The 24055-nt window shown below is 43.4% G+C and overlaps 1 protein-coding gene across 5 annotated transcripts in view; it reads left to right on the forward strand.

Annotated features, from left to right (window-relative positions):
• LOC127446469 (potassium voltage-gated channel subfamily H member 7-like) overlaps window positions 1-22949 on the forward strand; it is a 92690-nt gene extending 69741 nt beyond the window's left edge. For 4 of the 5 annotated variants that reach the window (XM_051707408.1, XM_051707409.1, XM_051707411.1 and 1 more), the window contains 6 exons: window positions 16490-16695; window positions 18087-18192; window positions 18907-19113; window positions 20269-20413; window positions 20627-20774; window positions 22216-22949. In XM_051707408.1, coding sequence (XP_051563368.1) covers window positions 16490-16695; window positions 18087-18192; window positions 18907-19113; window positions 20269-20413; window positions 20627-20774; window positions 22216-22500 — 1097 coding nt within the window. In that variant the 3' untranslated portion in view covers window positions 22501-22949. The remainder of the gene's footprint in view (window positions 1-16489; window positions 16696-18086; window positions 18193-18906; window positions 19114-20268; window positions 20414-20626; window positions 20775-22215) is intronic. The other variant, XM_051707412.1, reaches the window with a different exon arrangement.
• The last annotated feature ends 1106 nt before the right edge of the window (window positions 22950-24055 follow it).

The following is a 24055-nucleotide window of genomic DNA, read 5'->3' on the forward strand; positions in this document are numbered from 1 at the left end:
AGCAGTGGGGAGAGCGATAAAAAGTCTGACCACCTCAGAGATGAATGGAGAGAGAGCTACCAGACACAAAAGATTGTGTTGAGTTGTGACTGCTGAAAAGCAAGCCTGTTGTGTGACCCATGATTATCGTGCTGAAAAGCCATTTTGAGTTTGTTTAATTAAAGTCCTACCTCTGAGTTGAAATCCTAAGTTTCCCGTTTCCTCCTTTCTCACCCAACAAACCTCCTCACACTGGTGCTGAAACCCAGGAATGTTGGAGGAAATACGTCATCATGGAGTCCTCACAGTTGGCGGAAGTCCTCAAGTCCCTTGCCGGTTTGCATCACACCCACCATCAGGCCCTGCTTGAGCTACACCAAGACCAAGATCGCCGCTTTCATGAGATCCTCTGAGCTCAAGCAGAGGACCAGCATGCGATCCGGAGCCTCCTCAGCCAGGAGAAAGCCCCAGCCGTGACCCCGGACACAGCAGCCCCCATGCCTCTGACCGCTCGCATGAAGATGGGGGCAGAAGATGATCCAGAAGCCTTCCTGGATCTTTTCAAACAGACAGCTAAGATCTGGGGCTGGCTGCGTGCTCAGTGGGTGGCCAGGCTCATTCCCTTGTTGTCCGGGGAAGCCCAACTCGCGGCACAACAACTGCCGGTGGCAAGAGTCCTGGTCTACGATGACCTGAGGAAGACCATCTTTCAGCGGGTCGGCCGCAGCCCAGAGAAGTACCGACAGCTCTTCCGCTCGATGAAATTGGAGGGGGCTGGCCGACCGTTTGTCTTCACTCAACGGCTCTGGGACACCTGCTGGAAGTGGCTGCTGACGGAGGACCGCGACGTCGAGGGAGTTATTGACCAGGTGGTGCTGGAGCAGCTGATCCATTGGCTACCAAAAGGAAAGGCGAAGTGGGTCCAGTGCCACTGCCCGGCATCTCTGGAGGAGGCTGTCCAACTGGCGGAGGACCATCTGTCAGCGTACCAGAGGGCAGAAGAGCCCTCCCACACTCTCTCCCCTCCCCCTATGTTTTCCCCAATCTCTCCCCCCCATCTCCTCTCAATCTGCTCTCTCACAACAGCCCATCCCAGTACCCCGGAGGCATGGAATCCCAAGGCGGTTCCCCGTTTGTGGGTGTTTGTCCCCCCCCCTTCATTGCCTCATCTTTCTCCCCCTCGGGTGAATGTACCCGCCGACACAGTTGCGGGCGTAATGCCTCGGCCAGCCTGCTGGAGTTGTGGGGATCCAGGACACTTACGGGATCAATGCCCCATGATGGAGCTGGGAACTGTAGTCCAGATCCCCGACACTCCACGGGCTGCCCCCGATCAAGTCCTAGCGTACAGAATACCGGTAAGTGTCAAGGGGAGTACTCATCAAGCCTTGGTGGATACGGGCTGTAACCAGACCACTATCCACCAATGTTTGGTTCAACACGAGGCTTTGGGCACAAACAAAAGGGTGAGGGTGAAGTGCATGCATGGGGATATTCACAAATATCCTGTAGTGACCCTTGTTATCAAATTTCAGGGAAAAAGCATAGAGTGGAGGCGGCGGTTAGTTCCCTCCTCACCCATCCACTAATTCTGGGAACTAATTGGCCAGAGATTTAAAATGTGTTAAAGGGAATATGGGTCCTGCAAGAAAGCTGCTAGATGTCAAATGTGCGATGCATTGGCAGGGGTGGCGGAGACAGGGCTGTTTTCGACAGCTCCACGTCAGGGTGACGTGAGGGAGGGGGAGACTTTGGCCACTCCCATCCTTAGAGGGTTTTCTGAAAGGGATTTCCCACTAGAGCAGTCGAGAGATGAAACCCTTAGGCATGCCCTTGACCAAGTGAAAGTTTTTGATGGCCAACGACTCTGTAAATGACCTAAGTTCATGGGCAATGGAGGAGTTAGGAGACAACAAAGCAGGTTCAAGGTCAGATCTTTTAATAATTAAATTGTCCACATTTGACGGTAACCGTCAAAACAAAATGTAACAATAATAGTAGCTCTCTCTGGCTTGGACTCTTTGGTCACTCTCACTCCTCTCTGATGCTCTGGCGTGCCTTTTAGGTCTCCCTCCGCCATCACTATAATGAAAAACAGGTGTTAGAGATAATAAATGACCCAGGTGACGAGTCTTACCGCTCTCCCTCTCCCACAGACCGACACATGACCATGCCCCCCATGCCACATACTCCCACCGCTGACTCAGGTCGGGGCAACATCCGGCCTGCCTACTACCCCCCATTTCTGGAGAGAAAGTCAGCCACAACCATCTGCGCCCCCAGACTTTGGATCACCTCGAACTTAAAGGGATGAAGAGCCAGATACCAACGGGTGATCCATGTGTTAGTATCCTTCATGCAGTGGAGCCACTGCAGGGGAGCGTGATCGGAACAGAGGGTGAAGGCCCGCCCCAGCAGGTAGTAGCAGAGGGTAAGAACAGCCCACTTAATCGCAAGACACTCCTTCTTGATGGTACTGTACTTCGTCTCCCTGAAGGAGAGCTTGCGACTAATAAATAGCACTGGCCATTCCTACCCTCCCACTTCCTGCAAGAGCACTGCGCCCAGCCCCCTGTCAGATGCATCAGTCTGCAAAATAAAGGGGAGAGAGAAATCAGGTGCATGTAAAAGTGGCCCCCCCACACAGTGTGGACTTTACCTTAAGGAAAGCCTGTTGGCACGACTCTGTCCACTGGACCGGATCGGGAGCCACCTTTTTAGTAAGGTCAGTCAGCGGGCTGGTGACATCAGAGTAACTAGGCACAAAACTTCGGTAGTAGCCAGCCAGACTCAGTCTTGGGCACCGGGCAGGCTGTGATCGCTGCGGTTTTGTTAACCTGTGGACGCACCTGCCCGTGATCCAAGTGAAACCCCAGATACCTAACTTCCACCTGCCCAATTACACACTTCTTCGGGTTGGCCGTGAGTCCCACCTTTCTCAGCGCTCTCAGGACAGCCCTCAGGTGTTACATTTGCCGCCACCAATCATTACTATAAATTATAATATCGTCTAGATATGTGGTGGCATTTGCTGTGTGCAGTCTGAGGATCTTGTCCATGAGGCGCTGAATCATGGCCGGGGCTCCTAACAAACCGAACGGAAGCGTCACAAATTGGTGTAATCCGAACGGTGTGGAAAAAGCCGTCTTTTCTCGGGATATTGAGTTCCAATATCTGCCAATAAACCTTTGTTAAGCCAGCATAGTGTAAAATTGAACCGCGCCCAACGGATCGAGTAACTCGTCAATTCGCGGCATTGGATAAGTGTCAAATTTGGACACTGCGTTCACTTTCTGGTAGTCAACACAGGACCGGACTCTTTGGTACCGGGCTGGCCCAGTCGCTGTGCGACTTCTGTATAACGGCCATTTCGAGCACTGCCTCTAATTCTTCCTGAACAATCTTTTTCTTGTGTTCAGGAAGACGACAGGGGTGGTTACAAACCACCACCCCCTCAATATGGTGGTCTCGATATGGTGCTCTATGAGGTTTGTGTGACCGGGTAGGGGTGAAAACGCGTCCGTGAATTCCGCTTGCAACCTGGCAATGTCTGTAAGCTGCAACAGTGAGAGGTGGTCTCCGCAAGGGACCAGGGTGAATGACCTTGATTTGGGAGATACCTCCGCTCCGAGCTACACCCTCTCCGGAACTACCGTCGCCAAGGCTACAGACACTGCCTCCCTCCATGATTTGAGGAGATTGAGGTGGTAGATTTGACATTCCCTTCTCCTATCCATTCGCCTAACCTCATAATCGAGATCTCTGAATCGTCGTGTGACCTCAAAGGGTCCTTGCCACTTGGCGAGTAATTTGGAGCTTGAGGTGGGCAGCAATAGAAGCACTTTATCTCCCTGTGCGAATTCCCGTAGTCCAGTGCCCTTGTCGTACAGTCGGCGCTGACGTTCTTACGCTTGGAGCAAATTCTCCTGTGTTACCTGCCCCAAAGTGTGGAGTTTTGCTCTAAGGTCAAGAACGTATTGAATTTGGTTTTTACTATTCAAAGGTCCTTCCTCCCAAGCTTCCTGTATGACGTCAATCACGCCACATGGCCAGCGCCCATGCAGTAGCTCAAATGGGGAAAACCCTGTGGAGGCTTGCGGGACCTCTCGTAATGCAAACTGCAGGGGTTCGAGCCACTTATCCCAATTCTTAGTGTCTTCGTGTATGAACTTACGAATCATGTTTTTTAAGGTCTTATTAAATCGTTCGACCAACCCGTCAGTTTGCGGGTGATAAACGCCGGTGCGAAATGATTTAATGCTTAATAATTCATATACTTCACGAAGTGTACGTGACATGAATGTTGTGCCTTAATCAGTGAGGATTTCCTTTGGAATCCCCGCTCGGGAGATAATTCTGAAGAGTGCCTCCACAACACTACATGCTGAGATGTTGCGCAGGAGCACTGCTTCCGGATATCGCGTTGCATAGTCCACCAGAACTAATACAAAGCGATGGTCGCATGCAGTCCACTCTAATGGCCCGACGAGGTCCATGCCAATTCTCTCGAAGGGGACCTCGATCAACAACAGAGGGCATGATGGCGCTTTTGGGGTGGCCGGTGGATTCACCAATTTTTCTTTTGGCCGGGCATTCACGGGGACGTTCGCAGATGGTGTCCGCATGCCGTGAATGCCCGGCCAAAAGAAATGGGCCATTATACAATTCAAAGTCTTTTTGTGACCTAAGTGGCCAGCCATTGGGTTATAGTGAGCCTCCTGGAAGAGTGTTTCCTGATGGCTCTTTGGTACTAGCAGCTGAGTAGCATTCACTCGATACAACCGCTCCTTGATAATAGAAAAGTAGTTGTTGACCATCACTTTCACTTGGTCAAAGGCGTGCTTGAGGGACTTGTTACGCAACTGCTCCAGAGGGAAATCCCCCTCAGGGAAGCCCCTGAGTATGGGAACTCCTTCATCTGCATCATCCTGATGTGGAGCCGGTGTTGACGGCCCTGGCACCACCTCTCCAGCCATAGTGTCACACGTCACACACTGTGACACTACTTTGCAGGACCCATCCACACACATTACCCCCAATAGATGTTTAAAGCTGGGCCAATTGGTTCCCAGAATTAGTGGATGGGTGAGGTGGGAATTAACCGCAGCCTCGACTCTATGCCTTTTTCCCCTGAATCATATCTCAGTGGTAACCACTGGATACTTGTGAATGTCACCATGCACACACCTCAATCTCATCCATTTATTGTCATCCAATGCCCCACCTTGCACCAAATGTTGGTGGATCGTGGTTTGAGAACAACCTGTATCCACCAAAGCTTGATGTGTATCCCCTTTTAATTTTACCAGTATCCGATACACCCCTGCCCGATCGGGGCGGCCTGTGGAGCGTCGGGGATCTGGACCAGTGTCCCCACCTCCATCACTGGACACTGATCCTGCCTGTGTCTGGCTTCCCCGCAGCTCCAGCAGACTGGCCCAGGTCTTCCTTCTGCACTCGTGGGGGCGGTTTTGCCAACCTGGGGGGATAGCAGAGAGACAGGGGGAGTAGGAGGGACAGACAAGGGGAAGGGTCCTATGGACCGGGGGTGGGGTTTGGGCGGGGCTCCTCCCCACCTCTGAGGAGCCGGTGGGGGGCGGGACTGAGGGAGAAGGGGGGGAACATGACACACAGGGGGTGGAGAGAGAGGAGAGAGAGAAGAAGACACTGCTTCACTGCCTCCTGGAAATGCCACCATGTAGTCCTCGGCCAGCTGGACGGCCTCCTCCAGCGATGCCGGGTGGTGGCACTGGACCCACTCGATCATGCCTCAGGGAATATTGTACTCATTCATTCGGATTCCTGTCACTTAGAGAGTCTCGTGCCAGCCGTATACGCGGATCTCACGGTCACAAATACCCCAGTATTGGTCATTAAAACAGTAATTGATTAAATACTAATAAGATGAATGCTCATGAATGCCCTTTTATCTAAAAGTATTTTGTTTAGTCCCCTTAGATAGTAAACACTTAATTAGAGTAACATTATTTCTACCCAGAGCTCTTGACCACTAAATTTACAAAGATAGACCAACAATACCTAAGTTAAAATAGCTTTATATAATCATGCCATAGTTTCGTATGTACACCAGAGGTTTAGAATTCACCCTATTTAGGCTTGGTTGACAACTTCATGTTGTCCTAAACGGAAATTCCATATCGAGCCTGTACTCTCTAAGTATACTTGAACTAATACCAATTTGTTAGTCGGAGCTCTAAAGTCTCAGTTGGTGTGCCCCATGCTCCATTCAGAGCTTCAGTGCGCTACTAACCTGGTCGTAGATTGCGGAAACATGGACTTAACATAATCTAATAAAGACAATAATTTCAGAGCAAATCAGAATAAACTAAAATGTAACAATTTATTTACCAGGTAAAATAATACATTCATCAATTCCAATTAGACAATAATAGGTCAAATTTAAACATTTATCAAAACATAAGGAATAAGAATCGCATACCTGGCAGAGAAAAACTACACAGAGCAATTGTGCGGGAGATCTGACTACAGACTCCCCGATTCTCTCCTTAAGTACCAAAGAATTCTATTGTTATTTCAGATGTGTGTGTTTGATGTTATTCAGGATTTGGTTTACAATTTAGGAGGTTGTAAGTAGAGCTTTGAAACTTGTGATTGAGTAGGTCGTTTGATGTTTACAAAGAATGCACCTAATCTGCATACAGCATCTGGTCCCTGATAGAATGCAGTATTTTACTAAGTTCTTAAATCTTACTTGTGATTTGACTTTGCTGAAAGGGAATGAGACCGTTTTACCAGCTGCACTGAGACCTCTTGAAACATGTATGATCAGAAAACCTTTTACATTACAGAACAGGATAAGTCATAACTTAATTTTTGGTGACCCTAAATTGACTTGAGGTGAGTTATGGAAGAGAGGGGGCAGATGTGAGTGAGATTTGCGTTTTATGGCCCTTACTCAGTAGGGTGTGTTGTCTCAGGTGGAGATGCTCTTTTGCGCAGAGTTATTTGACTTTTACCTGAAATAGCACCTTTTGGGCTTAGACATTCTGGTGCCAGCCTTACAAAAACACTGAACCGACTATGCCTGTTTCTATTGGCCAGGCATTCACGGGGATGTTCGCAGGTGGTGTGCGGCATGCCGTGAATGTCAGCTGGTGAATCCACCGGCCACCCCAAGAGCGCCATTGCGCCCCCTTCCATTAATCAAGATCCCCTTTGAAAGAATTGGCATGGACCTCGTCGGGCCACTAGAGCGGACAGCACGTGGACATCGCTTTGTCCTAGTTCTGGTGGACTATTCCATGCGATATCCGGAAGCAGTGCACTCTTCAAAATAATCCAGAGTGGGATTCCGATATAAATCCTCACTGATCAAGGCACGACATTTATGTCACGGACACTCCGTGAACTCTACGAATTATTGGGTATTATATCGATTCACACCAGTGTTTACCATCCGCAAACAGATGAGTTGTTGGAGCGATTTAATAAAACCCTGAAAAATATGATTCGTAAGTTCGTACACGAGGATGCTAGAAATTGGGATAAATGGCTCGAACCCCTGTTATTTGCAGTTCGAGATGTCCCACAAGCCTCCACAGGGTATTCTCAGTTCGAGCTACTGTATGGCTGGTGCCCGCACGGTGTGCTCGACGTCATGCAGAAAACTTGGGAGGTGGGAACTTCAAACAGTAAAAGTGAAATTCAGTACGTTTCTAGATCTTAGAGCAAAACTCCACACTCTGAGACAACTAACACAGGAAAATTTGCTCCAAGCTCAGGAATGTCTGGGCCGACTGTATAACAGGGGCACTCGGCTATGGGAATTTGCACTGGGAGATAAAGTGCTCGTATTACTCCCCACTTCGAGCTCCAAATTACTCGCCAAGTGGCAAGGGCCCCTTGAGGTCACACGATAAGTGGGGGATCTCGATTATGAGGCAAAATGAACCAATAGAGGGGGCGCATGTCAAATATACCATCTCAACCTCCTGGAATTATGGAGGGAGGCGGTCCCTGTGATGTTGGTTATGGTAGTTCCAGAGAGGGCGGAGCTTGGATCGGAGGTGAACACAAAAACCAATCATGTCACCCCAGACCCTTGTGGAGACCACCTCTCACCGTATCAAGTCACAGAGGTTGCCGAGTTGCAGGAAGAATTTGCAGACATGTTTTCTCCTCTGCCGGTTCGTACAAACCTCATCCAGCACCACATCGAGGCCGAGCCGGAGGTAGTGGTACATAGCCGTCACTACTGACTGCCCAAACACACAAAAAAAATTGTTCGGGAAGAATTAGATGCAATGAAAGATATGGGAGTAATAGAGGAATCCCACCGCGATTGGTCCAGCCCGGTTGTTCTAGTGCCATAGAGTGACGGGTCTGTACGGTTCTGTGTGGATTATAGGAAAGTCAACGCGGTGCCTAAATTTGATGCATACCCAATGCCTCGTGTTGATGAGTTGCTCAATCGGTTGGGCACCGCTCGCTTTTATTTGACACTGGATTTGACAAAGATTTTTTAGCAGATCCCATTAACGCCAGTATCCCAAGGAAAAAACGGCCTTCTCCACACTGTTTGAATTACAGCAATTTGTGATGCTTCCGTTTGGTTTGTTTGGAGCCCCGGCTACATTTCAGCGCCTCATGGACCAAATCCTCAGACCGCACTCTGCTTACTGCCTATCTGGATGACAACATTATATACAATAATGATTGACAGAGGCACATGCAGCATCTGAGGGCGGTTCTGAGGTCGCTGCGATGGGCGGGACTCACGGCAAACCCCAAGAAGTGCGCAACAGTATGGGTAGAGGTACGGTATCTGGGGTTCCATTTGGGCCATGGGTAGGTGTGTCCCCAAATTGACAAAACTGCACTGATTGCGACCTGCCCGAGACCCAAGACCAAAAAGGAGGTGAGACAGTTCCTGGGGCTGGCTGGCTATTATAGAAGGTTTGTGCCTAATTATTCGGACGTCACCAGCCCGCTGACTGATCTCACTAAAAAGAGAGCTCCAGACCCGGTCCAGTGGGCGGAGAAGTGTCAACAGGCGTTTACGCAGGTGAAAGCCGCACTTTGTTTTGGGCCGCTTTTACATTCACCCGATTTCTCTCTCCCTTTTATTCTACAGACGGACGCTTCCGACAGAGGGCTGGGGGCTGTGCTCTCGCAGGTGGTGGAGTGACGCTCGTTGCTGTACATTAGTCGCAAGCTCTCGCTGAGGGAGACTAAGTACAGCACCATTGAAAAGGAGTGTCTTGCCATCAAGTGGGCCATCCTCACTCTCCGCTACTTCCTGATGGGGCGGGCCTTCACCCTCTGTTCGGATCACGCCCCACTCCAATGGCTCCACCGCATGAAAGATACCAACGCACGGATCACCCAGTGGTATCTGGTTCTTCAGCCGTTAAGTTTGAGGTGGTCCACAGACCGGGAGCGCAGATGGCTGTCGTGGACTTTCTTTCCAGAAATGGGGTGGGGAGTGGTAGACAGACCAGATGTCTCCCCGGCCTGAGTCGGGCAGTGGGGATATGTGACGGTGGGGGGTGGACGAGCGTTCGTCCGGAGAGAGAGAAAGCGGTAAGGGTGCACACACCTGAGCCTTATAATGTCTAACACCTGTTTCTAATTGCAGTAAGCAGTGGGGAGAGCGATAAAAAGGGAATACACCAGAGATGAAGGGAGAGAGAGCTACCAGACACAAAAGACTGTGTTGAGTTGTGACTGCTGAAAAGCAAGCCTGTTGTGTGACCCTCTGAGTATCGTGCTGAAAAGCCATTTTGAGTTTGTTTAATTAAAGTCCTACCACTGAGTTGAAATCCCAAGTTTCCCGTTTCCTCCTTTCCCACCCAACGAACCTCCTCACATTTACTTACCCTCATGTCGTTTCAAAACCATATGATTTTCTTTCTGAGAGAAACTCATACATTTTTGGGGGGAAAAACTTAATTGTTTATCACAAAAAAAAAGTTTTTCATGAATGCGCTCATGAATGCTCAACAGACGTCCAGATTTCACAGAAAAATTTAATTTCAGGTTGTTTCTCAACAAAACCTAGGATGCCTTCAGAAGACTTGGTATATGATGCACGAGTCACTAACAACTTATTTTGTATTGAATTTAGCTGAAGTGACATTGATTAATCTTTTTCCTTTTGTGTTCCACATAGAAAAGAAAGTCAAATGTATAAGTTTGGAATGACATTAGGGTCAGTAATTTATGTCAGAATTTTCATTTTTGGATTAGCTATTCCTTTAACATGGTGTCACCATTGAATTTGCATACAGGGTTCAAAATTAACTTTTTGCCACCCCTGCCAATGGCATGTGAATTTTCCATTGTTTTTAATAAAAACTATATATTCATCCCTATGACAATGGGATTATTTAACTGTCAGCGCAGGTCAACAAGTGTCACGTTCTGTCTCCCTCTTGTTTCCATGGACTCTTATTTTGAAGTTTTCCCCTGGACTCTATTTCCCATAGAACACTGCCCACATCACTACCAGCTGTTCCTGATTATCCTCACCTGTCTTTCAGTCCCTCATAGTTCCTTTGTGTATTTATACCCTCCTGTGTTGTTCATTCTTGGTCAGTTCTTGTCAGTGTAAAGCTTGTGTTGGTGAGTTGATTTTGTTTATGGCACGCCATGTTGTTTTATGTCTTCATCTTCTTCATTCTTCCACGGTTACCGTCCCAGAGCCAGAGCCTGTAGCCTCGACTGTCCCAGAGCCAGAGCCTGTAGCCTCGACCGTCCCAGAGCCAGAGCCTGTAGACTCGACCGTCCCAGAATCAGAGCCTATAGCCCCATCTGTCCAGACCCAGCTCTCGCCAAGTTGGTAGACCTGGACTTCATTCCCACCCTGATCCCCACTCTGACTATCCTTCACCCTCCGCTGGTTTCAGCCAGCATATTGGACACCCTGGTTCCGTCCTGTGTCCTAGTTGGTCCATCGGCCCAGTTGATTCCACAGACAAGGGGATCCGTCGACCCTCCGACTCCGCCTTGGCCCTCTGAACCCTGGACTAAATGTATCACAGAAACATGTCGGTAACACTTTACAATAAGGTTGTATTTGTTAAAATTAGCTTACTACATTTGCTAACATGAACTAATAATGAAAAATACTTTTTCAGCACTTGGTTAATGTTAATTTCAACATGTACAAATACACTTGTTTACCAAGATTAATATATTCTGTTAAATATATTGTTTATTGTTTTAGTATATGATACCTCATGCATTTACTAATGTTAACAAATAGAACCTTATTGTAAAGTGTTACCAACGTGTCAAAAAGACGCACTGTGATTTGGTACCTCTTTTTGTTTTGTTTTTCTTTGTAGTTCACTGTGAGAATATTACACACTCCGTATGTGTAACCATATTGGAATTTTGGAGAGAGAAATAAAAACCTTATTCTTGATAAACTAAATTTTTTTACTTAGGTAAAAGCTTTTAGAAGACGTGCAAGCAGTGGCTGTTCTGGCTTACTTGGTGCCCTAGGCGAGATCCGATGTGGCGCCCCCCCTTAAATTCCCAACCCCTACCTACATATATATTTGGCAAATTATATTAACATGTACATTATATCTACAGAACTTAAATTGCACAATTAAATTATAGTCAATAAATAAAGAAAATGTCAGAATACTTACAGATTGCTGCTTGTGCTATTACACATAATTTAAAATTTAACCCTCCCCTCCTAGTTTTCATTGATGCAAAATGATCACTTACTATGTCAAATCTGCCCAGCAATCACATGGTTGATACTTATTTTCTCAAGACCACTGAGTCGATCCTGTGTCACAGTGTACCTATACTGTTGATTATGGTTATCTTATGTTGTTCAGAATGTAAGAATGCATTATGAACATCTATAATCCTAACCATTTGAGCCTTTTAGACTGAGTAGACTATCAGGAACAACTCAGGGAACCTTACCACCATCGTTATCTTGCGAGCTCTGTGCGAGGGTGCGGTGGCATGATTTGGGGCACCACTCTCCCATTGCGAGCTTGAGGTGGGGTGGCACAATTTGGGGCACCTTTCACCCATCGTGAGCCAGGGGCGGGGTGGCACAATTCGGGACACCTTTCTCCCATCGCAATCTTGCAAGCTGTGTGCAGGGGTGATTGATCTGGTACCCTGTCATGCCTCCCCAGAGAGCGTTGCCGCCCTAGGCGCCTGCCTAGATCACCTATGTAAGGATCTGCTACTGCGTGCAAGTATCAAAATAATTTTTTTTAGTTGGTGGTTTGATTTGAATTATTCACTTACATCATTGAGGATCAGACTATTGTTCAGATCAGACTACAGTTCAATTTAAACCTTGTATTATGTTGTAGTTCCTAATAAAATTACCTTTACAGTATTACTTAATTTACTTTCAAAGCCAATTTGTACTTGCTTTTGGTCCTGCTAGGTGTTAATTTGGAAGGAATAGTTCTCCCAAAAAGGAAATTTCCATTATCATTTATAGAAACAGATATAGATGTTGGAATATTCCAACAATCCTTCTGGAGTAGTTTGGGGTTAGGTAACTTTATCAAGCACATCTTTTGGGATATAAACCTGCACACTTTTGGTTACCAGCCCAGATCTTTAACAACTTTGGTTCTCCACCATTCAATAATTGTCCCTGTTATCATTGAGCTTGATCAGTGAGTGCACAATAATGAGACATTTCATCAAAATGTAGGAACTTCTTTGCCTCTGAAACAACTTTGTGCTTATGTAACCAAGGCCTTGTGGTTGGGGAAAAATATTAACCAAATATTCTGATGCATGTGACCATCAAAACAGGAAGTAAAGATCCACAAAGGGACAGAAGGACAAAGCTGGCACATAAGAATATACTGTACATGCAGTAATGTACTGTATACAGTGTCAGTGTCCGTACAGCACTGCAGATTGTTGTATTGCTGTGAGAAATTGGTTTTCTTCCAAAATGGCGCTTGCACACTCATCTAAATTTAATATAAACAGCTCAGAGGCTCACAGGTAATAAGATACTTAATAAAAGAAGAGGTGTTCTTCATTCAAGGATATCTCCTGTGATGAGCTCATCATGTTCTCATAGATGGAGAGACACCTAAATAGAGGAAAGGTGAGATAGAGACCGAATGAGAAAATAAGAGAATGAGGAAGAGGGAGAATGGGATATAATTAAATAAGTAGATGTGGGAAACAGAGTGACAGCGGTGTGGTACATGTTTCCCTTGTTCATTTGATTTGCGAAGTGTCACTTAGAGCACTAGTTTAATTATAAATGGCCACATTTATTAAACTCACACCAGTGTTTACTACAGAATTCTGCTTTTGCAGTGAGGGAGCTACAGAACAGAGATTTAAATGTTTTAAAGATGTACAGATTTTCTCGAATACTAACACACTTAAACTGATTCTACTGGCCTGATTCGTATAACTATTACTTCAACTCTGGAAACAAAGACACATTTCTCAAAGCTAGTACTGTAACAGAGATATGTGGTGACTTGGTATAACAGTATTTAGTTTTTTTTTTAATCTCACCACATTTCATTCCAACCCAGTGTCATCACAAGTCGTAATAATACGAGATTGCAAAATCGTACAAGCTGGCTCACACAAAAACAAATGACTTTTACTACCATATAGAGAAAGAAATAAAGAAACCAACGAATGCTGTTATTAAAATTTTTCATAAGTTTAACCCCTAACCCATACCTAACCCTAACCATACAATTTAACCTCTTAAAATAACAGGTTATTGACACACATCGTCAGTCATTTGTTTTGCATTTCAGTGACATTTCCATTTGTGTTGGATAGACTCGCAAAAATTTGATGCTTGAATTTATTGATTTGAAATTCTGTTGATTGGTTGGTCTCTATGGGAATAAAATATTGACCTTTTCGTATGAGCCAAGTTGTTCCATGTCTTATGTTTTCCACATCTCGTACAAATTATTATTAGTTGTCATGTACTGTAACTGTGTGGTTCAATTTAGACAGCAAACTGCCAAATGACTCAAGTAAAATATAATTTCTTCTGCCATGGCTCTGTAGATTAAAAATGTGGTGCAGGGAACTCACACACATGTTCAGAGTATCTAACCATACCTAGTGCAGCAGGCAGGTGGAGCAGGGTAAGCCGAATTTAAACGGTTCATCTGTCTTCCTACGCAGGCTGGCTTTAACAGAATAAGGCCAGCGGAAGAAAAAGACAAACACATGCACATACACTCATGCAACTCAGCAGAAATTCTCTGCACAAAATTGCTGAGAGAATCTTTCCCCGTTTCTTACGAGTGTTTTTAGGTCTCTGGAGAAGAACTTACCATGTCAGCAAGAATCTATTGTCTTACGACAGTGTTGCAGATGGACACTTAATTGTATACTAATTCTGGCTCTGCCAGCAGCCCACACTCTATTACTGTAATATCACACTGCTTTATCTATAGCCTTGCCTTAGATACTCTATGTACAATGTACAGTACCAGTGGGTTTAGCCATGGTCCTAAGCTGGATTTAGACCATGTGGCAGGTGGCCGCTGCCCAGGTGGCTGTCGTTTCTTTGTCAGGCCTGACCTTTGATATTTATCACAGTAGAAGTGTGCTGTCAGGCCTTGACCTTTCTGTTGGCATGTGCCCTTATGAAGTTCTGAACAAGTACTGACTGCAGATGCTTACAGTTGTGGCCAAAAATATTGGCACCCTTGGTAAATATTTGCAAAGATGGCTGTCTTTATTGCTTATCCTTTTGATCTTTCATTCAAAATATTCACAAAAATATATCCTCTAATTGATATCAAACAATTGCAAACACAACTCAAGTTTTATCAAAAAACAAATATGTTTGTCAAATATACAGTATGTGTAACACAATTATTGGCACCCCTTTATTCAATACTTTGTGCAACCTCCTTTAACAGCTCTGAGTCTTCTCCTATAATGCCTAATGAGGTTGGAGAACACATGGCAAGGGGTCTGAGACCATTCCTCCATACAGAATCTTTCCAGATCCTTCAAATTCCGAGGTCCACGCTGGTGGAATCTCCTCTTCAGTTCACCCCACAGGTTTTCTATGGGGTTCAGGTCAGGGAACTGTGATAGCCATGGCAGAACCTTGATTTTGTGGTCAGTGAACCATTTTTGTGTTGATTATGATGTGTGTTTTGGATCATTGTCCTGCTGGAAGATCCAACCAGGGCCCATTTTAAGCTTCTGGCAGAAGCAGTCAGGTTTTGATTTTTTTATCTGTGGGTATTTGATAGAGTCCATGATGCCATGTATCCAAACAAGATGTCCAGGCCTCTGCATAAAAACAGCCCCACAACATTAAACATCCACCACCATATTTAACCGTGGGCATAGGGTACTTTTCCATATGGCTACCTCTCTGTGTGTGCCAAACATATCTCGGGTGTTTGCTGCCAAAAAGCTCTATTTTGTTTCATCTGACCATAGAACCCGGTCCCATTTGAAGTTCCAGTAGAGTATGGCAAACTGAAGACGCTTGAGTTTGTTGTTGGATGAGAGCAGAGGATTTTTTCTTGAAACCCTCCCAAACAACTTGTGATGTAGGTGACGTCTGATTGTAGTTTTGGAGACTTTCTGACCCCAAGACCCAACTAATTTCTTCAATTCTCCAGCTGTGATCCTTGGAGAATTTTTGGCCACTCAAACCATTCTCCTGACCATGCGTGGAGGCAATATAGACACATGTCCTCTTCAAGGCTGATTCTTAACATATCCAGTTGATTGGAACTTCTTAATTATTGCCCTGATGGTGCTTTATCTATTTTCTTATAGCCACTTTCCATTTTGTGTAGCTCAACAAACTTTTGCCGCACATCATAACTTTATTATTTGGTCTTACCTATTGTGATGGTTGATTAATGGAATTTGGCTTGTGTGTTACCTCATATTTATACCCCTGTAAAACAATAAGTCATGGCTGAACAATTTCATGTTCCTTGTCCTCCAAGCTGGTTTATGAGGCCTCAAGACCATGAACACAAGATCAAGATAAACGAGCTGACGTGTACAGTAGTTAAGTTACATATTCAGCATTTTGTTGTGATAAATGTATCAGTAGTAAAAAAAAAAAAAAAACATTTAAATATTTTTACATATAATTTTTTAGTACTGTTTTGTTTAGTATGTAGTTAGAACCAGTCATTAGGGTTGGAAATGAGAACGGGTAAATGTTGTAAAAATTGCATTATTTATTTCCAAATATTTCTTCCTGAAAAGTAATAATCGTTAATTGAACCGTTAAGGAAACTGAATCGTTAAGAGGATTGGGAACTGGAAAAATTTAATTCCTTATCATTCCCATTCCTACCAGTCATACAAAAACAGAATTTTGTAGGAAACACTGACATACATTCATAAACACACACTAATATCTTGCAAATGTAATTTCCTTCCTTCTCATTATTTTCTCCTTTTCTTTTATTTTCCATGTTCTTTCTTCATTGTATTATCTTCACATTCCCCTCTCTTTTCCACTGATCTCTGTACGCCCACCTCTCAGGTAAGAATGATATTTTTGGAGAGATGATTCATCTGTATGCCAAGCCGGGGAAAGCCAACGCAGATGTTCGTGCGCTGAGCTACTGCGACCTGCACACCATCCATAGAGAAGATCTTTTAGAGGTTCTCGACATGTATCCTGAGTTCTCAGACTACTTCCTGTCCAATCTGGAGCTCACGTTCAACCTGCGTGATGAGAACACCAAGGTAGAGCCACATGCTCCTACTGAACACATCTAATTCTTAACGGCATACTGTATATCATGGAAAACAAGATTTTTCTTGCTCTTTTGAAATTAAAGCATTCCTTCTAGCTCCCTCTTTAGACCACCCAGATCATTTTGAAAAGTAAGCTGCAAATACAAGTCTTAAAAAAAAAAATATTCATAATATTGACATCACAACCATGAGCACATTTGACACCTATTCAGTATTCAGCAACTTGATATATGACAGTGTGAATTATGCTGGTCGTGAATTATGCGTGTAGTACAAAAGCAAAAACACTGTGTTTAAATATAATGGCCAGAGAAAAGAGTTGAAAACTGGTGAAAAATTTAATTATGACTGTTTTTATCACAAGAAACTTGTAAAAAGTGTAGTATATAGAACATGGGGAGACGGGGGCTAGTTGTCACACTTTTTACTCCAGTTAGTATTTCTCAGTGTATGTTTATTTTTGAAAGTCAATTTTCACACTCACACACTGTACTATGATGTCTTTTCACTGTTACTCCCCAAGATAATAAAAATAAAAAAAAAATTACATTGAAGGATAGACCATCCGCCCCAAGGTTTGATGTGTTTTGCATTTTGAGATGCTATTCTGCTCACTACAATTGTACAGAGCGGTTATCTGAGTTACCGTAGCCTTTCTATCAGCTCGAACCAGTCCGGCCATTCTCTGTTGACCTCCCTCATCAACAAGGCATGGATGTTTTTTGTTTTCGGAAGCATTTTGAGTAAACTCTAGAGACTGTTGTGTGTGAAAATCTCAGAAGATCAGCAATTACAGAAATACTCAAACCAGCCCGTCTGGCACCAACAATCATGCCTCTGTCAAAATCACTGAGATCAAATTTTTTCCCCATTTTGATGCATGATTGATGTGAACATTAACTGAAGCTCCTGATCCATATCTGCATGATTTTATGCATCGCAATGCTGCCACATGATTGGCTGATAAGATAATCGCATGAATAAATAGGTGTACACGTGTTCCTAATAAAGTGTATTTGGACTTTTGACTCCAAATCTGAGATATAGCCCTTGTGTGAAAAATAGCCCTGGTCTTCCCTATAACATGTCCCCTTATTGTTCATATATAAAAACACACTGTATGAACCAAATAACACAATGATGTTCACAACCGACAGCAATGTGCTTAATTTGGTTTTAGGAAATTAAACACTTTTATATAGGGCCTATAACCCCATTGCTGTCTTGAGGCAGATGATGATGTGCAAGATGATGAGTGATTGGAGCAATTCCAATAGTTCAGCCAATAAGATTTCCCCTCACTAATGTTGCTGCAGTAAATAAAATTAGAATGTGTTAAATGCTTTGCTCTAAGGGATGCTGTTTTTTCTGTGTGGCAGGGTGCCACGGCTCCTCAGAGGAACCTCTACACGGCAGCGAGTGACTCAGACACAGAAGAGCCCGACGCCAAGACTAAACCCTGCTTTAAGATGAAATTCTCAGCAGGTCAGGACCCTCTCTTCCAAACCACTGTTTTCTGCTCACATTTGGTGGGCATTCACTAAGAATGAATTGTGCCCCACACAAACATCTATTTTAAACAAAAATCTGTTTACAGCCTGCAATGACCTTTGTGAATAAGGCGCAATCTATAATCTTAGAGAGGATAAATTAATTTATTGTATTACAGCACAGAACTATTTCAGTGCATTTAGCACCTGATTAAACTTGATTGAGGGTTAGTGAATGAGATGCTGGGTTTTCACAACTAAGTGGCACAACTATTTTGTGAATTCATCCCTTTGGTGTATTAATTCCATGCCTCCATTGTTCTCTCCTTTTTTGGCTCCCCTCCTTTGTTTCCCTTCACCCCCCTCCATCATCTCCCCTCCTCTTTTCCACCCATCTCTTTTCTCTCCTGCTGTTTCAAGCCGTTGCCATGGTAATTGTTGGCTACAGACAGATGTTTGTTATTATGTGGCTGTAATGAGCGATTCCACCTGAATGGTCAAGAACCATTTTTATTCCCCTTACCTGTGTATGAATGTACCTGTACCTGTACCTGCCGTTTGAATTAATTATCCCAGCCAAATGTCTTTTTCTCTCCCTGGCACATTTCTCTGGCTCTCTTTGCTAATCCAAGGTGTAATCGGAAAAATGACCGTGAGAACATTTGCGGTAGCCTTGTGCTAATTCTGCAAGGACTCTGTATTTGCTTAGGTACTCCGATCAGACTGAGCAGGCCAGAGAGGGAAAGGGGGAGAGAGCAAGAGGTTCACACGCTGCCGGGAGAGGAGGAGGAGGGTGAGGAAGAGACAGCGAGGCCACTGGGTTTGGGTTTTCTGGGTCAATCCTTTCCTGTCAACCTGAACACCATCCCTAACACATACACTAAAGATTGTGTTGAAAACAATCTGTTTCACAAAGGTATAACACACGACATAAAATTCATTCATAGGGGTGTTCTACAGTAAAACAATTGGGTTACACTTTACTTGAAACAAATGCATTATAAAAGCATTTTCAATGTATTATAAAGGTATTTACTATGCCTTATGATGCACAACTTTTCTTTTATACAGTAATTATCTCCACAGTTATAATACATTACAGTTCTTACATTAAGCAACTACTGTAGGTACTGTACAAGAAGCTGTGCAAGCAACCTCTTTTGGAAATATTCACTTAATACCACTTTTTTGTGTGTCTTATTTGTTTTATAAAATAGTTACAACATAAAACAAACAACAAAATTAATGAAAAATTACATTTTCATTTAAACATTTCAGTAAGTACATTCATTCAGTTTCATCCTTACTCTGGAAGATACAGAATATTACCTGACGTATCTACCTGACACAGATGTAAATCTTCCTTGTTTTAATAAAGAATTAATTGTTTGCCATTATGGGTGCTGCGTAGTTATATGCACATTAGCTAAGTGAACAGTTTCATGTCATACTATTGTGTATATATTGCTTATTTTAGCACAGCTGGAATGCTGTACTGACCAGACAGCATACAGGATCAGAATTATTTTTATAAAATATAAAAAGTAGTGAATGTGTCAAAAATGTTTTAACGAGTCTTAACGAGTCCACAGTGCTAAAAGCATCAACAACCATTACAAGGTGTTATTAATGCATTATAATGCATTATGTATAAAGGCCTCTTAGAAAGTGTTAAGGGTTGCTCTGTCAGACTAAGCAGTACTTAAAATTTTATTCATAAAACTTAGAAGAAAAAATTTACTCAGACTAGTGTCAAACTGCAACTCTATAGTGTAAATAAAAGATGATGCAAATTCAAAATCAAGGATTTTTTTTCATTATATATATATATATATATATATTTTTTTTTTTTTTTTTTTTTTGTTTTTTTGTTGTTGTTGTTGTTGTTGTTTTTTTTTTGTTAGGAGGCCACTAGACCCCTTTATACATTTTAAACTGATACCGTACATACAAATCCATTGCATGTAAACAGATATCAAATGAGTGTATGATGCATTGGGTTTGTATGTTTTAGGTATGTTCATCTGTGTGTGTCTGAGATTAATAGCACTGGGACTTTGTGTTTCTCCAGAGGTGTGTGCTGAAAAATGGCCTTGTGGGAATGCAGATGACTCAGCAAAATCTCAAGACAGAGAGGGAGGAGACAACTGTGAAAGTGACATCACGTTTGGGGAAATGGAGCAAAGACTGGATCTACTACAGGAACACCTGAACAGGTGAAAGAAAGAGAGAAAGAAGAGGGAGAGAAGTAGAGATAAAGTGGGGCACATGAAAGTATAAATCAAGAGAATATGAGTTAAAGGATCAACTTTTATGTGCAGAACTTGTACTATTGATAAAAAATAAATGTGGCCATCTGCTGGTCACAGAGTGCATTGCATTTTTATTTTATTTATTTGTTTTTGCTCAATGTATGTATTTGTGTGTAGACTGGAAGCTCAGATGACATCAGACATCCAGGCTATTTTGCAGTTGCTCCAGAGGCAGGGTACTGTGGGACCTCCAGCATACAGCCCTGTGGCCATTAGCCCAGAGTACAACAAACCCGTGCATCCTGTCACTGCCATACAAACACCGGTAACACTCCAGCTGTATTTGGAATGGACATGTACTGCTTATTGCATTGTTTGCAGTGTATTCTGTATACTGCATTTGTTTTTTTTTTGTTTTTTTTTAAGTATGTGAAACAGTATGCAACAGTGAACGTTTCAAAAAGCAGTATTCTACAATGTTGTCACATATCCACAATATGTTCATAGTTTCATTCAGGAGGTGGCATCCTGTTGACAGGTAGTACATACAACTATTTTGCATTTTTAATCCAGTTTTGTATAAAAAACATCTTGATCAGTCAGATCACAAACCAAGTCAAGAATGAGATAATTAAAATTATGGCTGATAAATCAAAACACTAAAAATGTAGTCAAGTCGAGTGCAAAATCATTTCACTTGGTAGCCATCTTAGCAACACCCCGGTAGCTATTTTCTATCAAGGCATTAATTTTAGTTTATACTTCTGTATCGAACCTACGCCGTAGCCTCTACGCAATGTTTTGCATTTACAGTATAGTTCTGCGTTGGTGTGTCTGCATAGTTCTCCGAGTGCACTGCCAAAATGCTAGTGTATTAAGAGAAAATGCCTTAATTTCTGAAATAATTATACATTTCATAAACAAACAAAATAATTTCAAAAGATTCAAAATAATTTATTAATGTGGCATCAAAGTATTTGAACATTTTTGGATTTAGGTACATATCATTTATAATGCATGTTGCCTACCATGCAGAGAGAAATATGATTATTTACTGTACATTATACATGTCAAATATACGATCACAAGTTTTTAAGTTGTAAACAGATGTGGCTTTTGTCATGTTTTTGCTTGTAAACCTTCATTAAACATAAACAATATAAAAACAGCAGATGCTCCCGATTAAAAAGAGCCCAAATACAACGTGATATGATGTATACAAAATAATCTTAGAGAAAATGCAACACTACCTCAGATATCTTTTTAATCATCCTGGTGGAGGGTCTCTGCTTACAAAATAGACCAATCACAGCGGTTGTGGTCTGTGTAGACGTGATCAGAAATTTTTTTTTGGAGAGATGCACATCTGGCAATGGCTTAGACTACGTCGTAACCGCTGTGACTACATCGTAGGATGCAGAAATATAAATCTGCCTTTAAGCATGCAAGCACATTTTCTACTGTATGTACTTGAATGGTAAAAGAACCGTTTGTCAAGATGGTTTCCAATACATTTGTCAAATCGGCACTAAAATATGACAACAATGATATCCAATTTTTAAAGGTGGTATCAAAGGTGATTGGCTGTTTTAACTGAAAGGCAGGATTTCCATTCCTACAGTCTCCATATTGAGTGTTGCAATTTCTCCCATAATGGTCCAACTTATCCTCAAACTATCTCTTGCATTACTCCACACAGTGTGCTCTGGTTATACTGCACATTTATGTTACACATTCATCTCTGTATATTTGTGCTTTCTGTGCAGAGTCCTGATTTAGAGAAGGCCTGCAGCAAAGCCAAAGACTCAACGCCTGTTGTTACCACAGAGATGACCTCTAATTTCAGCACAAAGACCCCACTGGTGACAGACCCAGAGTGGGGGGTGAAGCTGGGGCTGAAGCCAGTGGAAAACGAGCCCTTGGCTTCACAGCAGCCAAGATCTCTCCAGCTGTCCATCAGACAAGCGTCCCTCCCAGATTCGTCACCTGGCAGCAGCACAACGCCAGGGCTCCACAGGCCCTCCTCTGATCCCGGACTTCCAGGGCAGTAACATAAGATCAAATATTAATGCATTACAAACTGATAGTAAAGCAAAATATCAATTCCAATAACATCAGAATTCTTAGGGGCAAATAAGACCAATTTTAAAGGGATAGTTCACCTAAATTTACGCACCCTCATGCCATCCCAGATGTGTATAACTTTCTTTTTTTCTGCTGAACACAAATGAAGATTTTTAGAAGAATATCTCAGCTCTGTTGGTCCTTTAAATGCAAGTGAACAGTGGCCAGAAATCTGAAGGTCCAAAAAGCAGATAAAAGCAGCATAAAAGACTCCGGTGGTAAAATCCATATCTACAAATGCAATATAAGTGTGGGTGAGAAACAGATCAATATTTAAGTCCTTTTTTACTATAAATCTCCACTTTCACATCTGAAAGTCACATGTGGCGCCTGTTTAGTTTCACTTTTACATCTGAAAGTGAAAGTGGAGATTTATAGTAAAAAAGGACTTACAGTGCATCTGGAAAGTATTCACAGCGCTTCACTTTTTCCACATTTTGTTATGTTACTGCCTTATTCCAAAATGGATTAAATTCATTATTTTCCTCAAAATTCTACAAACAATACCCCATAATGACAATGTGAAAGAAGTTTGTTTGAAATCTTTGCAAATTTATTAAAAATAAAAAAACGAAAAAAATCACATGTATATAAGTATTCACAGCCTTTGCCATGACACTCAAAATTGAGCTCAGGTGCATCCTATTTCCACTGATCATCCTTGAGCTGTTTCTACAACTTGATTGGAGTCCACCTGTGGTAAATTCAGTTGATTGGACATGATTTGGAAAGGCACACACCTGTCTAAATAAGGTCCCACAGCTAACAGTGCATGTCAGAGCACAAACCAAGCCATAAAGTCCAAGGAATTTTCTGTAGACCTCCGAGACAGGATTGTATCGAGGCACAGATCTGGGGAAGGGTACAGAAAAATGTCTGCAGCATTGAAGGTCCCAATGAGCACAGTGGCCTCCATCATCCGTAAATGGAAGAAGTTTGGAACCACCAGGACTCTTCCTAGAGCTGGCCGCCTGGCCAAACTGAGCGATCGGGGGAGAAGGGCCTTAGTCAGGGAGGTGACCAAGAACCTGATGGTCACTCTGACAGAGCTCCAGTATTTCTCTGTGGAGAGAGGAGAACCTTCCAGAAGAACAACCATCTCTGCAGCACTCCACCAATCAGACCTGTATGGTAGAGTGGCCAGACGGAAGCCACTCCTCAGTAAAAGGCACATGACAGCCCGCCTGGAGTTTGCCAAAAGGCACCTGAAGGACTCTCAGACCATGAGAAACAAAGATTGAACACTTTGGCCTGAATGGCAAGCGTCATGTCTGGAGGAAACCAGGCACCGTTCATCACCTGGCCAATACCATCCCTACAGTGAAGCATGGTGGTGGCAGCATCATGCTGTGGGGATGTTTTTCAGCGGCAGGAACTGGGAGACTAGTCAGGATCGAGGGAAAGATGAATGCAGCAATGTACAGAGACATTCTTGATGAAAACCTGCTCCAGAGCGCTCTGGACCTCAGACTGGGGCGAAGG

This window comes from Myxocyprinus asiaticus, chromosome 9, assembly GCF_019703515.2.
Source record: "Myxocyprinus asiaticus isolate MX2 ecotype Aquarium Trade chromosome 9, UBuf_Myxa_2, whole genome shotgun sequence".
NCBI lineage: Eukaryota > Metazoa > Chordata > Actinopteri > Cypriniformes > Catostomidae > Myxocyprinus > Myxocyprinus asiaticus.